Here is a 15,212-nt window from a genome sequence, read left to right on the forward strand (position 1 = left end):
AAAACTACATCAGCTCCGGGTCTGAAATAAATGTTTTTTTCTGAATAATAATAGCCTATTAAATGCTAGTGTTTTCACCTGTTTAATGTGACTTCTGTTTCTGAAGCTCGATGCTGATCTTCCCTATGTAGGGGCTGTAAGATGTGACTTTGATCTTCACACAGGACTGTAGGCTCTCATTTGTGAGGCGGGAGCGATATTTGGACTTTATGAAGTTCATGCTCGAGAAAACTTGCTCGCATAAGTATGTTGAGCCAAAGATGGACAGGACTCCAAATGCATACTTTTTCATGTTCATATATGTGTCGGGAATGGCACTCCATGTTTCAAAAACAAGTTTGTCAGGTTTGGGGAGGTTTTCAATATCATTCCATTTGTGCTCTTTAGCGAGAGTGGCCTTCTGACGGGCGACTTCTTCGAGATCCGCTGTCAGGCTTTTGAACTTGGACACCCATAAGTCTTTATCAGCTATGTCAGCCAGTTCAATTTCAAGATCGGGCTGACTTATCCCTGTGAATGGGGATATGTTCAGCAGGGATGGGTCGATGTCCAGCGGTGTGACAGGGAAGGACAGAGTGTTTTTTTCCTTTCTGAACTCGCTGAATCTTTCTCCAAATGCAGTTTGCATTGCCATAATTGCACGGTGTAAATAATCACAATTTATGTGATTGTTCTCTTCTTTGAACTCTCTCAGGGAGGGGAAGTGAGAGAGCGTACCTCTCTGTACATCTCTGGCAAACACTGTCATCTTGCGCTCAAACGCCAGAACGTCCTCCAGCAACTGCAGGGCCGTGCTTCCCTTTCCCTGGAGATTTTTATTCAGCGTGTTTAAGTGACTTGTCATATCCACCATGAAATAAAACTTTTCCAGCCAATCGAGGTCTCCCAGTTCGGGATAGCTGAGGCCTTTGTTTTCCAAGAAGGTTTTCACATGTTCCAGACAAGCAGCGAAGCGTTTCAGCACGTCTCCCCTTGACAGCCACCAAACTCTGTTGTGCAGCAGGAGATCCAAATATGCGCTCTCGACTTCATCTAACCATGAACAAAACTGTCGGTGGTTTAACCCGTTTGCAATTATTTTGTTCACTATCTTAATAACGAGGTTCATCACTTCCACACATTCAGGGGGGAGTGTTTGAGCGCACAGTGCTTCTTGGTGCAAGATGCAGTGAAACGTCATCAGCTCTCGATCCAGCGACTTTTGAAGTAAATTCACAAAGCCCTTCTGTGCTCCTCTCATACTGGGTGCACCATCAGTAGACACTGACACCAGGTGAGTGGTGTTTATTCCTTTGGCTTTTAGACAACTCAAAACAGCCTCACAAATGTCCTGTCCCCGTGTTTGGCCCTGTAGCGGTATGAGTTCAATCAGTTCTTCCTGCGGCCCATCAGAGTTCACATATCTGCATAACAGTGCTGTCTGCTCAATATCATTTACATCACTTGACTCATCACAGGCAATTGAATATGCTTGAGCTGAATTGATGTCATCAATTTGCTTACTGGTGATGTTTGTTGCCATTTTAATGGTCCTGTCCTTGACGGTCTTTGCAAAAAGAGGCATTTCTTTAATTTTCTGAATAATTTCCTGTTTGTTTTTGAATTCGGAGAATAGATGCTCTGATATTTTTATGAACAATTCTTTCATGTATTCTCCATCTGTGAACGGCTTCCCCCTCCTTACGATCTCATGAGCTGCCACAAAACTAGCAGCTGTAGTTGAGTTTGGAGAGTTGATCCACTTCTTGAAAGTATGTCTGCTCTGCTCAACTTTCCGTAGTAGTTCCGAAATCGCTCTCTTTCGCCCATCTTCAGTTGGGTACTTTTCAGAAAATGCTGAGTGCTTGTTTTGAAAATGTCTTTCAACGTTAAATTTTTTGTTGTTTGCTAATTTCTCGCCACATATCAAGCACACTGGTATGCCAGCGTCGTTGGCAGTGAAGGCAAAGGAATCTGTCCATGCAGAATTAAACTCTCTATTTTCTTCTGAGATTTTTCTTTTTTGGGATGTATTCATGGTTAGCTTACCGCGGGGGTCGCACACTCAACAAGCCGCCTGCAGGTAAAGGCGAGGGCTATAGATGTGGATGTGACGCATATTTTAATTGACAAATTATAAAAACTTTTTAAAAATTCGATGTTAAAGTATCACCTCGAACTCCAAGATAACTGTGCAACAAAATAAACAAAAATAAAATATATAAATAAAAATTAAATTAATAAATAACCGTTATTCTTTTTTTTTCTTTTTTTTTTCTTTTGTCAAGGCCGAAGGGAGCCACAACAAGGAGGCTGAAGAGCCGCATGCGGCTCCGGAGCTGCGGGTTGCAGACCCCTGGTCTACTGGATGCTGCTGACAGACACGGTACTGCAGTGCTACACAGCAGTATCCCCTTGTCTTTGCAAGTTAGCAGAGATGGTTACAAGTCCTACTGTACCATCTGCTGCTTTGTGAGTTGGCAATGACAGTTACCAGTCATATTGTACCATCTGCTGCTGTCATGGGTGCTCCTGGCTGGCCTCGGTGAGGTCGGCAGGGGGTGCATGGACAAAAATTTGAATGACTCCCCATGTCATTCCTTTCTTTATGTTTTGTCTAAAGGTAGAGTCAGTCCTGCCTAGAATATCGGGCAAGCCTACTAAAGAAGCAGAGAGGACAGCCGTTCCGGGTCAGAGCCCCAGACATCCCGCAGAAATGATGAGCTGTATGCCATTCTAGGGGGTGCCCCTGCAACAACCCCACCCATTGCTTCCCTCCTCCCATACCCCTCCTGGGCTACCGTGGCAGTTATCCCCCCATTTGTGTGATGAAGTAATAAAGAATGCATGAATAAGGAACACTGACTTTAATGAGATAAAACTGGGGGAAGGCAGCCTCCAGCTGCTATGATATTCCATCCAGGACTGAATCTCCATTAGACATTAAAGGGGTGTGTGTGTGGGAGGGGTGAGGAGCGCAGCCTCCAGCTGCTATGATATTCCAGGTAGGACTGAACCTCCAGGAGACACAGCTTAAAGAAGAGAATGACCGGGAGTCATTCCCATTTTTGCCCAGGTGCTCCTGGCCGAACTCACCGAAGCCAGTCAGGAGCACTCCCAGGATGATGACGATGGCTACCAGTCCTATTGTACCGTCTGCCATCAGGAAGGGAAGGGGAGGGGATGCTACTGTTTAGTGCTGTAGCACCACGTATACCAGCAGCATCCAGTAGACATACGGTGTGACAAAGTTCTTCCTCTATCTTGCTGGGTCCTGCGCTTATTGGCAGATTTGCTCACCTCAGTGATCTTCCCCACAGTCTGGGTCAACTCCTCCTGTGTCTGATCAGGAGTTGGGAGGTTTGGGGGGAACCCGGGCCCGCCCTCTACTCCGGGTTCCAGCCCAGGGCCCTGTGGATTGCAGCTGTCTATAGTGCCTCCTGTAACAGCTGCATGACAGCTACAATTCCCTGGGCTACTTCCCCATGGGCTCCTCCAAACACCTTCTTTAGCCTCACCACAGGACCTTCCTTCTGGTGTCTGATAACACTTGTAATCCTTAGTCCTCCAGCAGCACACCCTCTCACTCTCAGCTCCTTGTACCTCTTGCTCCCAGCTCCTCACACGCACTTCATCTCCTCTGTCTCCCCCATGCCTGACTGGAGTGAGCTCCTTTTTAAACCCAGGTTTCCTGATTAGCCTGCCTTGATTGGCTGCAGGTGTTCTAATCAGCCTGTCTGCCTTAATTGGTTCTAGCAGGTTCCTGATTACTCTAGTGCAGCCCCTGCTCTGGTCACTCAGGGAGCAGAAAAGTACTCATCCAGTGACCAGTAGATTTGTCCTCTACCAGACTCCTATACCCCACTGGTTTGTGTCTGTCACAATGGTGACATTGAAAAAAGGCAAGAAACGATTTTTCCCCTTTTCTTTCATGGGGGGATGGGGGAGAGATTGACAACATATACCCTGACCCACCCGCAACAATGTTTTTGACCCTTCAGGCATTGGGAACTCAGCAAAGAATGCAAATGCTTTTTGGAGACTGCGGGAACTGTGGGATAGCTCGAGTCCTCAGTCTCTCCTCCCTCCCTCCTTGAGCGTTCATTTGATTCTTTGGCTTTCCATTACGCTTGTCACGCAGCACTGTGTTGAGTCCCTGCTGTGGCCTCTGTCTATCATAGCCTTGGAGATTTTTTTAAATGCTTTGGCATTTCGTCTTTTGGAATGGAGTTCTGATAGAACAGATTAATTTCCCCATACCGAGACCATATTCAGTATCTCTCATACGGTCCATGCTGGAGCTCTTTTTTGATTCTGGGACTGCATGGTCACCCGTGCTGATCAGGGTTCCATGCTGGGCAAACAGAAAATGAAATTCAAAAGTTCTCAAGGCTTTTCCTGTCTACCTGGCCAGTGCATCCGAGTTCAGATTGATGTCCAGAGCAGTCACAATGGTGCACTGCGGGATAGCGCCCAGAGGCCAATACCATCAAATTGCGGCCACACTAATCCTAATCCGAAATAGCAATACCAATTTCAGTGCTACTCTCCTCGTTGGGGAAGATTACAGATACCGGTATTAAGAGCCCTTTATAATGATATAAATGGCTTCGTTGTGTGGACGGGTGCAGAGTTAATGTGGTTTAATGCTACTAAATTCAATATAAACTCATAGTGTAAACCAGGCCTGAAGCCTGGTCTACACTAGGCGTTTAAATCGGTTTTAGGCGCGTAAAACCGATTTAACGCCACAACCGTCCACACTAGGAGGCACCTTATATCGATTTTAATGGCTCTTTAAACCGGTTTCTGTACTCCTCCCTAACGAGAGGAGTAACGCTAGTATCGGTATTAACATATCGGATTAGGGTTAGTGTGGACGCTGATCGACGGCATTGGCCTCCGGGAGCTATCCCACAGTGCACCAGTGACCGCTCTGGACATCATTCTGAACTCGGATGCACTGGCCAGGTAGACAGGAAAAGCCCCGCGAACTTTTGAAATTCATTTCCTGCTTCCCCAGCGTGGAGATCTCATCAGCACAGGTGACCACGCACAGCTCATCAGCGTTAACAATGCAGTCTCCTGAGAATCGTAAAAGAGCTCCAGCATGGACTACACGGGAGGTACTGGATCTGATCGCTATCTGGGGAGAGGATTCAGTACTAACAGAACTGCGTTCCAAAAGACGAAATGAAAAAGTATTTGAAAGAATTTCTAAGGCTATGATGGATAGAGGCCACAGCAGGGACTCAGTGCAGTGCAGAGTGAAAGTTAAGGAGCTCAGACAAGGCTACCAGAAAACCAAAGAAGCAAACGGAAGGTCAGGGGCAGGTCGAAAAACATGCCGCTTCTATGCTGAGCTGCATGCAATTTTAGGGGGCTGCGCCACAAGTACCCCACCCCTGATCGTGGATTCCGAGTTGGGGGTTGTAATCTCTGCCATGGCTGAGGATTATGCAGACGGGGAAGAGGAAGATGAAGAAGAGGAGGAAGACCTAGCAGAGAGCACACAGCACTCCGTGAGCCCCAGCAGCCAGGAGCTTTTTATCACCCTGACGGAATTACCGTCCTCCCAGCCCTCACAAGCCACTATCCCAGACAATGACGCCATGGAAGGGACCTCTGGTGAGTGTACCTTTGCAAATATCAAACATTTTTTTTTAAGCAAGCCTTTTTTAATGATTGATTTGCCCTGAGGTCTTGGGATGCATTCGCAGACAGTATAGTTACTTAGAAAAGTTTGTTAACATGTCCAGGGATTGAGAGGAAATCCTCCAGGGACATCTCGATGAAGCGCTCCTGTAGGTACTCCAGAAGCCTTTGCAGAAGGTTTCTGGGCAAGGCAGCCTTGTTCCGCCCACCATGGTAGGACACTTTACCACGCCATGCATGTAGCAAGTAATCAGGTATCATTGCGTGGCAAAGCATAGCAGCGTATGGTCCCGGTGACTGCTGGCATTCAAGAAGCATCCGTTCTTTATCTTGTTCTGTTATCCTCAGCAAAGTGATATCGTTCAGGATAACCTGGTTAAAAATCAGGAATTTAAGTAAGGGGGGGTGGCCATTTTTCTACTGGGTTCGTGGACTGCATCAGCTTAAAAAAAAACTTTCCTGCACGTAGCGAAGCGGGGGGAGGGGAGGAGTGAAATGCCGATGATCTTTTCTGTGTTTGGTCACCAGCGATCTTCCCCAAGGCACCAGACACGCAGTGGGTGCGGGGGGGAAGGTTGTTGATTAGCAGGGAGCTAGCGTGGTATTAGCCATGCGTTGTTGCGGGGGAAGGGTTAAATCACTACAGAAGCCGAAAGACAGTGGCTTACCATGGCCGCATGCAAGCTGAATTCTGATGCCTGGACCTGTGTCTGTGAGATCTGTAACTGCAGAGCTGCAGGCACTCACTATTAAGATGAAAAAATGCGACCTTGTAGGGAAATCACATGTGCTAGGTGGTGAATACTGCTGTTCACTGTGAAATAGTATAACCATTGTTCTGTAAAATGTATCTTTCTAAATATTTATCTCCCTCATGCAGCTGCAAATTTTTCAACCATCCCTCCTCCATCCCAAAGGCTAGCACAGATAAGGCGGAGGAAAAAGAAGACGCGAGATGAGATGTTCTCGGATATTATGGAAGTTACACGCAATGAAAGAGCTCATCTGAATGAGTGGAAGGACGTGGTTTCAAATTACAGGAAAGAGGCCAGTGAACGTGAGGACAGGAGGGACAACCGAGATGAGAGGTGGCGGCAGGAAGACCGGCAGGAAAATCAGCGGTGGCGGCAGGAAGATCAGCGGTGGCGGGATGCAACTCTGGGACTGCTGCGTGATCAAACTGACATGCTCTGGCATCTTGTGGAGCTTCAGAAACGGCAGCAGGATCACAGAGTGCCGCTGCAGCCCCTGTATAACCACCCTCAACCCTCACCATGTTCCATATCCTCCTCACCCAGACGTGTAAGAACGCATGGGGGGAGGCTCCGTGCACCCGCCCACTCCACCCCCGTGGACAGCCCAACCAGAAGGATGTCATTACTGTGAATTTTTTTAATAGCCTTCTCCATCCCTCCTATCCTCCTCCTAAACCACACCCTTACTTCTCTCCCTCTTTTTATAATGAATCAATAAAGAATTCATGCTTTTTAAATGAGAGTGACTTTATTTGCATAAGTAAGCTGTACTCGAAGGGGGAGGGTGAGTTGCTAACAGGGAATGAGTCAGTCAAGGCGGGGTGGGTGTTCATCAACAAACACAGCAGTCACACTGTACCCTGGCCATTGATGAAGCTCGTTTTCAAAGCTTCTCTGATGCGCACCGCTTCCTGGTGTGCTCTTCTAATCTCCCTGGTGTCTGGCTGCGCGTAATCAGCGGCCAGGTGATTTGCCTCAGCCTCCCACCCCGCCATAAAGGTCTCCCCCTTACTCTCACAGAGGTTGTGGAGAATACAGCAAGCAGTAATAACATAGGGGACATTGATTTGGCTGAGGTCTGAGCGAGTCAGTAATGTCCGCCAGCGCGCCTTTAAACGGCCAAATGCACATTCCACCACCATTCTGCACTTGCTCAGCCTGTAATTGAACAGATCCTGACCACTGTCCAGGCTGCCTGTGTATGGCTTCATGAGCCATGGCATCAAGGGGTAGGCTGGGTCCCCCAGGATAACGACAGGCATTTCAACATCCCCAACTGTTATTTTCTGGTCTGGGAAGTAATCCCCTTGCTGCAGCCGTTTAAACAGAGTAGTGGTTCTGAAGACGCGAGCGTCATGAACCCTCCCTGGCCATCCCACGTGGATGTTTGTGAAACGTCCCTTGTGATCTACCAGTGCTTGCAGCACCATTGAAAAGTATCCCTTGCGGTTTACGTACTGGGTGCCCTGGCGCTGCGGTGCCAAGATAGGGATATGGGTTCCATCTATCGCCCCCCCACAGTTAGGGAATCCCAGTGCAGCAAAGCCATCCACTATGGCCTGCACATTTCCCAGAGTCACAATCTTTCGTAGCAGCAGCTTAGTGATTGCTTTGGCTACTTGCATCACAGCAGCCCCCACAGTAGATTTTCCAACTCCAAATTGATTCCCGACTGACCGGTAGCTGTCTGGCGTTGCAAGCTTCCACAGGGCTATCACCACTCGCTTCTCTACTGTGAGGGCTGCTCTCATCTTGGTATTATGGCGTTTCAGGGCAGGGGCAAGCAAGTCACAAAATTCCATGAAAGTGCCCTTACGCATGCGAAAGTTTCGCAGCCACTGGGAATCGTCCCACACCTGCAACACAATGCGGTCCCACCAGTCAGTGCTTGTTTCCCGGGCCCAAAATCGGCGTTCAATGGATAGAATCTGCCCCATTACCATCAGGATCTCCAAAGCGCAGGGGCCCGCCGTTTGAGAGAATTCTGTGTCCATGTCCTCATCACTGTCATTGCCGCGCTGCCGTATCCGCCTCCTCCTCGCCTCGGATTGAAGGTCCTGGTTCAGCATATACTGCACGAGAGTGCGCGAGGTGTTTAAAACATCCACGATTGCGGTATTGAGCTGAGCAGGGTCCATGCTTGCTGTGCTATGGCGTCTGCACAGTTCACCAAGCAAAAAAAGGCGCGAAATGGTTGTCTGCTGCTCAGGGAGGGAGGGGTGAGGCTGTACCCAGAACCACACGCGACAATGATTTTTGCCCCATCAGGCACTGGGATCTCAACCCGGAAATGCCAAGGGGCGGGGGAGGCTGCGGGAACTATGGGATAGCTACGGGATAGCTACCCACAGTGCAACGTCCAGAAATCGACGCTAGCCTCGGACCATGGACGCACACTACCGATTTAATGTGTTTAGTGTGGCCGCGCGCACTCGATTTTATAAAATCTGTTTTACAAAACCAGTTTATGCAAATTCGGAATAGTCCCGTAGTGTAGACGTACCCTGTGTGATACCTTGTTCCCCAGCTTAACTGTATATTGGGCAGGGTTGGGCGGAGCCCACCCTGGAGTCACTGTTCAGAAGAGTGGAGCTGGGCCAGGCAGAGGAAGGAGGAGAGTGGGGAACGAAGAAAGTGGTGGGCTGAGTTTACCAATGGGTAGATGGAGTAGAGAATGGGTTGGTGTTTAGAGGTGGACTGGAAGGAAGCAGGGGTGGGGGGCTGTTCCCTGGGTCTGGGACCATGTCAGTGGAATGGGGCTGAGCAGAAGAGGGGACTGATGGGCAGAGGGGTTAAGTAGGGATCTCTGAGGAAGCTGAGTCACAAACTCTGGGTGGGGAAATTGGCTCTGGCCAGTGGGAGTGGGAAATCTCAACAGACAAGGGCTGGAAGTGTCTGTGGGGTGGAAGGTTATGAGTGGGGAATGAGGGGATTAGGGGCTGTGGGTGTTTGTTTGTGGGGTCTGGGCTGTGTGAGAGAGAGGGAGGGAGATACTCAGGGACTAGGGTAAGAGGGGTTCGGTGGATGGAGGACATGGTGGGGGCTGGAGTCAAAAAGCCTGAATCTCTTCTTCCTTAGACTAGCTGTACTGCATCATAACTCCACTGAGTTACCCTGGGGTGAGAGGGGAGTCAGCCCCATTTAATTACTCCTGACTAAGTAATTACTCCTGACTAAGTAAGTGTGGGTCGTGTCAGTCCCTTTGACTGCAATGGAGTTACTTCTAACTTTTCTTAAAGTTAGGGTATTTTGGTGCTGATTATTATTTTCACACACAGAGAGATCAAATGGGGGCTCAGATCCTCACAGCAGCAGGGTCCCCATTGCTTAATGGTTATCGCACCACAGTGCAGGCCAGATACCAGCCTTTTGGGGGAAATCAAGTTACAATGTGATTAGCCATAGTATGTAGCTCTCCAGTTATGCACATCAGCCTTTGAAGTGGTTGGTGTGGCACTAAACAGATTACACAGTTCATGTGCATGGAGAGAGCATGAGCTGGTTGAACGCTACCTCTGGATCACAGAGGTAAGCTTCTGAAGGAGGAATGGTCTGGTCATCAAACCTGAGGCCCACTCGGACACTGAGTTTGACCTAATAGTGGGCCAAAATCTGAAACTAAAAGAAGGTGGCATCTGCCTCTGTCCAGGATTTTTTAATTTTTGGAAATGTTACCCGAGCACAGCAGAAAATTTGGAAGGTGCTGAAACTACTTTGGAATTAAAAATAGGTTACACATGCACATTCCTGCTGGGCAGAGAGGATGCGGAGCGTTGGGTACAACGGGAGAGGGTGTTACCCGGCAGCTTTCTGAACCCAAAGCTCTCAGTAACTTTACTCCTTATGAGGCAGTGTCTGGAAATTAATCAATGGGGACACAGCACACCCATCTGATAAGTGGTTGATATAAACAGTGCAAACAAGAGCGCTTTCACCTAAAGCTTTTACTTTATTTAGTCTGTAGCATGTACACACACAAGCAACAGGTTACCTTGGATCACCCCAAACTGTAGTTACCTCAAGGTTTGCAGTGGTCCTCAAGTGTCCAGTGACAGATTTCCAGTGGCCAGCCTTCCGTCTACCACTGGGGAACTGAAGATGGATTCACAGCAGAGTTCACTTAACCCAGATCTTGTCCCCTACTTATCCTTACAAGTGTTACATAGCTTACCAATCAAAACCAACCATTAAACAAGAAGCAGGTGTTAAAAACATGTCACTTAAAAATAAAAAAAAAAACATTAGCAAGCAATTTTGAGCTGTTAGCCTTGCAGCTGAATTTCCACCTAACAGCAATCAAAACTATAGCCAGACTTCCTGTTTTGCTAAGACACAAACTTCAGCAATTTCAAAAGAGAGCTTACCAGGAAGGATGCAGGCTCATGCTCACATCTTGTGGTCGCTCAACTCCTGAGCTGCTTTTAGCAATGAGCGAGATAATCAGGATTCCAGCTACTGGCAGTGGCCTAGGCATTTGGCTAGTTGTCAAAAGCTCCCCTAACAATGGATTTTGGGGGTAGCAACAGAGGGGTGATTAAAGTGGGGGATAAATCGGGTGGTGAATCAATTGGAGAGAAGTGTGAGCTAGGTGGAGTGGAGGAGAATGGTGGTGCACTGCGAAGAGGGACGTAATAGTGAATGACAGGAGACTGGGGGGAAATAGGGGAAGAGGCAGAACAGGTATGGCTGACAGACCCTATTTCCCTCATGTGTGTGTGCCAATATCTGCTAATTCTAGCTATTGCCAGCTCTGGGGTACAGCCTTAACTTTATGTTAACTAACGTTTTGTTTTGGTTTGTTGCAACAGATAGATAGATAGATAGATAGATCTTATCTAATTTACACTGGTGTAAGCTTAAAGTAACACCATTAACTTTAGTTAACTTTGTTTGTATCATTACCAAATGATCCGGGATTGTTGAGTCTGCAGAAGAGAAGAATGATGGGGAGATTTGATAGCTGTTTTCAACTACCTGAAAAGGGGTTCCATAGAGAATGGATCTAGACAGTTCTCAGTGGTGGCAAATGACAGAACAAGGAGTAATGGTCTCAAGTTGCAGTGGGAGAGGTCTAGGTTGGATATTAGGAAAAACTTTTTCACTAGAAGGGTGGTGAAGCACCGGAATGGATTACCTAGGTAGGTAGTGGAATCTCCCTCCTTAGAGCTGTGGAGTAAGATATTGTGAGAGAAATTCTTTGGTAAATAATGTTTAATAATTAATGTTTATAAGAAAATCATGATCTGGGCATAGTCTTGAATAGGAAATGAATCTCAATAATTTGCCTAATCTATCTATCTATCTATCTATCTATCTATCTATCTATCTATCTATCTATTTAACAATTCACAATCAAATAGAAATATATCAGTATGATACAATTAGGTTGTGTGTTAGGACAAAGAACTGTCCTCTCTCTCTATCTAATTTCAGACTCTGCCTTTGTCTGTCATATATGCAGTGTACACAACCATGCACAAAGATAGCATTCTAATACTAATAACAGGCCAACTTCTTAGATCCTTTCCCAGTTTGGATGTGACTAGATTTACACTGGATGGCATATGGAATACCAGATCGGAGCATGTGATGGCATTTTCCCATTCACACCAATATTATAACAAAATGACTCCTGACAAGTACCAGAGTTTTACCAGAGTTTATGTTACTACTGAACTTAGTCCCATGTCTTTGGTCCAAGGCCTTGTCAGTATTAAACTGGTGGTGTCAATGGAGCTACTCTACATCTGCTCTGGTTTAGCTGAGATGGAATCTCACCCTTATATCTCTGTTGCATTTATTTTCTCCAGGCTCCCTTTACCCACACATGGATCCTTGTGTGTATTGACCACTGACCAAATCATGATTCCTTTGAAGAGAATGGCTAAATTCCAGTTACTTCAATGGGATCAAAATTTGGCCTCATTATCCAGAGTATGATTGTCTTTAGGAAACATTGCAAAACCTTCCTCTTAAATAAGCCTTTCAACAACATCAAGAAAAACACAACACTGATTTATGCACTGGTGTTGTAGCCATGTTGGTTCCTGGATATTAGAGAGACAAGGTGAATGAGGTAAGATCTTTTATTCCTCAACTTCTGTTGGTGAGAAAGACAAGCTTTCAAGCTTACACAGAGCACTTCTTCAGGTCTAGGAAATGTACTCAGAGTGTTACAGCTAAATACAAATTGGAACGATTGTTTAGTGCAACACATATTTCAAGGGACCATTCAAGGTGAATTGGCCTGTTGACGACACAGGGTATCATCAAACAATTACAATCTATACTCAATGGGGACCACGTCCTGAAAGAAATCTTTCCAGAACTCCCTCTTCTGGCCTTCAGACAACCTTCCAAACTCTCCAAGCTCATCCTCTGAAGCAGGCTACCCACAGACCAGGACACACCAACGCAAAGAGACACCAAACCCTGCCAGAACAACAGATATAACACCTGCAGCCATATCTCCACTGCTATGATGATCATCACCCCCAACAAAACACCTGTCAAGATCCATGGGTCCTATACATGCCTATTACAACATGTAGTGTGCCTCATCCAGTGCACTAAATGCCCCAATAACAATTATGTGGGTGAAACCAAAAAATCACTACGCTCTTGAATGAACTCACACAGGAAAATGATAAAAGACAAAAACACCCTATCACCTGTGGGTGAACACTTTTCATAAAGTGATCATTCTATATCTGCAAAAAAATTCTATATCTGATCTCTCAGTCCTTCTCCCAAAGGAAACTTTCACAACTTCAAGGGATGGGCCTGGGAGCTTAAATTCATAACGTTGTTAGATGTCAAAAATTATGGACTGAATAGGGACACTGGATTTATGGCTTATTACAACAATCCGTAATCCACTAACCACCCCACTCCCCACCTCCTTCCCTATGACTGGAGACATGTTAATGGACATCTTACTTACACTGGTATAAACCTAGAATAACTCCATTGACTTAGTGGAGCGAGTCTGGATGTACCACTATAAATACAGCATTTTGCATAAAAAATCAAACAGCATGTTCTTATGGGGACAATAACAAAGTATCATCAATTGATTGCATTTGTAAAGAAACACAGATAAAAACCATGTTCATAAGAGAAATATAGACATTTTATTCTTGCTGAATAACCTCCAGCCAGTGAGTTTCCTAAGGGAAGCTTTGATTTCCTTGTTCCTCATGCTGTAGATGATTGGATTCATTACTGGCAGCAGCACAGAATAATGAACAGCCACCATGAGATCCAGATTTGATGGAGAACTGGAGGTGGGTTTCAGGTAGGCAAAGACGCCAGTGGAAACAAACAAGGAGACAACAATGAGCTGCGGGAGGCAGGTGGATAGGGCTTTATGCCGACCCTGCTCAGTGGGGATTCTCAGCACTGTTTGGAAGATCCTAGTGTATGACAGAATTATAAGAACAAAACATCTTAAGACTAAGCATGCACTCAGGATGAGTACCTCAACTTCACCAAGGTACGTGTCAGAGCAGGCGAGCTTGAGTAGCTGGGGAATTTCACAGAAGAACTGATCCACCTTGTTACCACCACAGAAGGAGATTGCAAATGTGTTCCTGGTGTGCAATGATGAATAGACAATTACACTGATCCAGGCACTGGCTACCATTTGGACACAAGCTCTCCTGTTCATTATAGTCTCATAGTGCAGTGGTTTGCAGATGGCGACATATCGATCGTATGCCATGACGGTGAGTAAGGTGAAGTCAGATATAGCAAAGAAGACAAGGAAAAAGACTTGGGCCACGCATCCAGAATAGGAAATGGACTTGGTGTTCATGAGGGAATTAGCCATGTATTTGGGGACAGTGACAGAGATGGTGCCGAGATCTAGAATGGACAAATTCATCAGGAAGAAGTACATGGGGCTGTGAAGGTGGTGGTCTAGGGCTATAACCATGATGATGAGAAGATTCCCCATCATGGCTGCCAGGTAAATCACTAGAAACACCACAAAGTGCAAAATCTGCATCTCCCAAATGTCAGAGAATCCCAGGAGAAGGAACTCAGTTATGTTGGTTTGGTTGGACATTTTCTTTCTTAGTTCATCATGTCCTGCATGTGGAGGGAAAGACAAGGGCAATGGTCAGGATTATAGTGAGAGAGAGAGAGTGACCCTGATTCCCCTCTCCATAATCTCTCATGATGTGAAAGTCAAAGGTGCACAGCATTCGTCACTTCTATTAACTGGAGGAACAAGTGTTCTTCACCTCTCACAAACAGAGCACTACTCTGGTGTGTTATCACAGAAGTGTAAATTGGCATAGCTCCCTTAAAGTCAATGTAGCTTGGTCAGTTTACATCATCTGAGGATCTGGCCCAATATGTGGCTTGATCAAATGCAGTATGGAGGATGGAATAAAATACAACTCAAATCCAACAACATTAGCCAACATTTTGCCCCTATTGCTACAGACACCATGGCTTGCATCTGAAGAAGTGGGTACTCACCCACGAAAGCTCATGCTGTAAAACGTCTGTTAGTCTATAAGGTGCCACAGGACTCTTTGCTGCTTCTACAGGCTCATAACTTGGCCCTGAAACTAAAATGCTCACACATCCTGGTTTCAGCAAATGTGAAAAAATCAAGATGGGGGTGGGGGGTAATAGGAGCCTATATAAGGGTACGTCTATACTTACCTGCCATGTCGATGCATAGCGTTCGACTTCTCGGAGTTCGAACTATCGCGTCTAATGTAGACGCGATAGTTCGAACTCCGAACGTGCTCCCGTCGACTCCGGAACTCCACCACCACGAACGGCGGTGGTGGAGTCGACGGGGGAGCC

The 15,212-nt window shown here is 46.5% G+C and overlaps 1 protein-coding gene across 1 annotated transcript; it reads right to left on the minus strand.

The window, feature by feature from the left end:
- Positions 1-13,500: 13,500 nt before the first annotated feature.
- LOC123346734 (olfactory receptor 14A16-like) lies at positions 13,501-14,457 on the minus strand. The gene has a single exon (XM_044984202.1). It carries the CDS (start codon positions 14,455-14,457, stop codon positions 13,501-13,503), a length of 957 nt encoding a protein of 318 aa, XP_044840137.1.
- Positions 14,458-15,212: the final 755 nt, after the last annotated feature.

The sequence above is a fragment of the Mauremys mutica genome, chromosome 12, assembly GCF_020497125.1.
Source record: "Mauremys mutica isolate MM-2020 ecotype Southern chromosome 12, ASM2049712v1, whole genome shotgun sequence".
Taxonomy (NCBI): Eukaryota; Metazoa; Chordata; order Testudines; family Geoemydidae; genus Mauremys; species Mauremys mutica.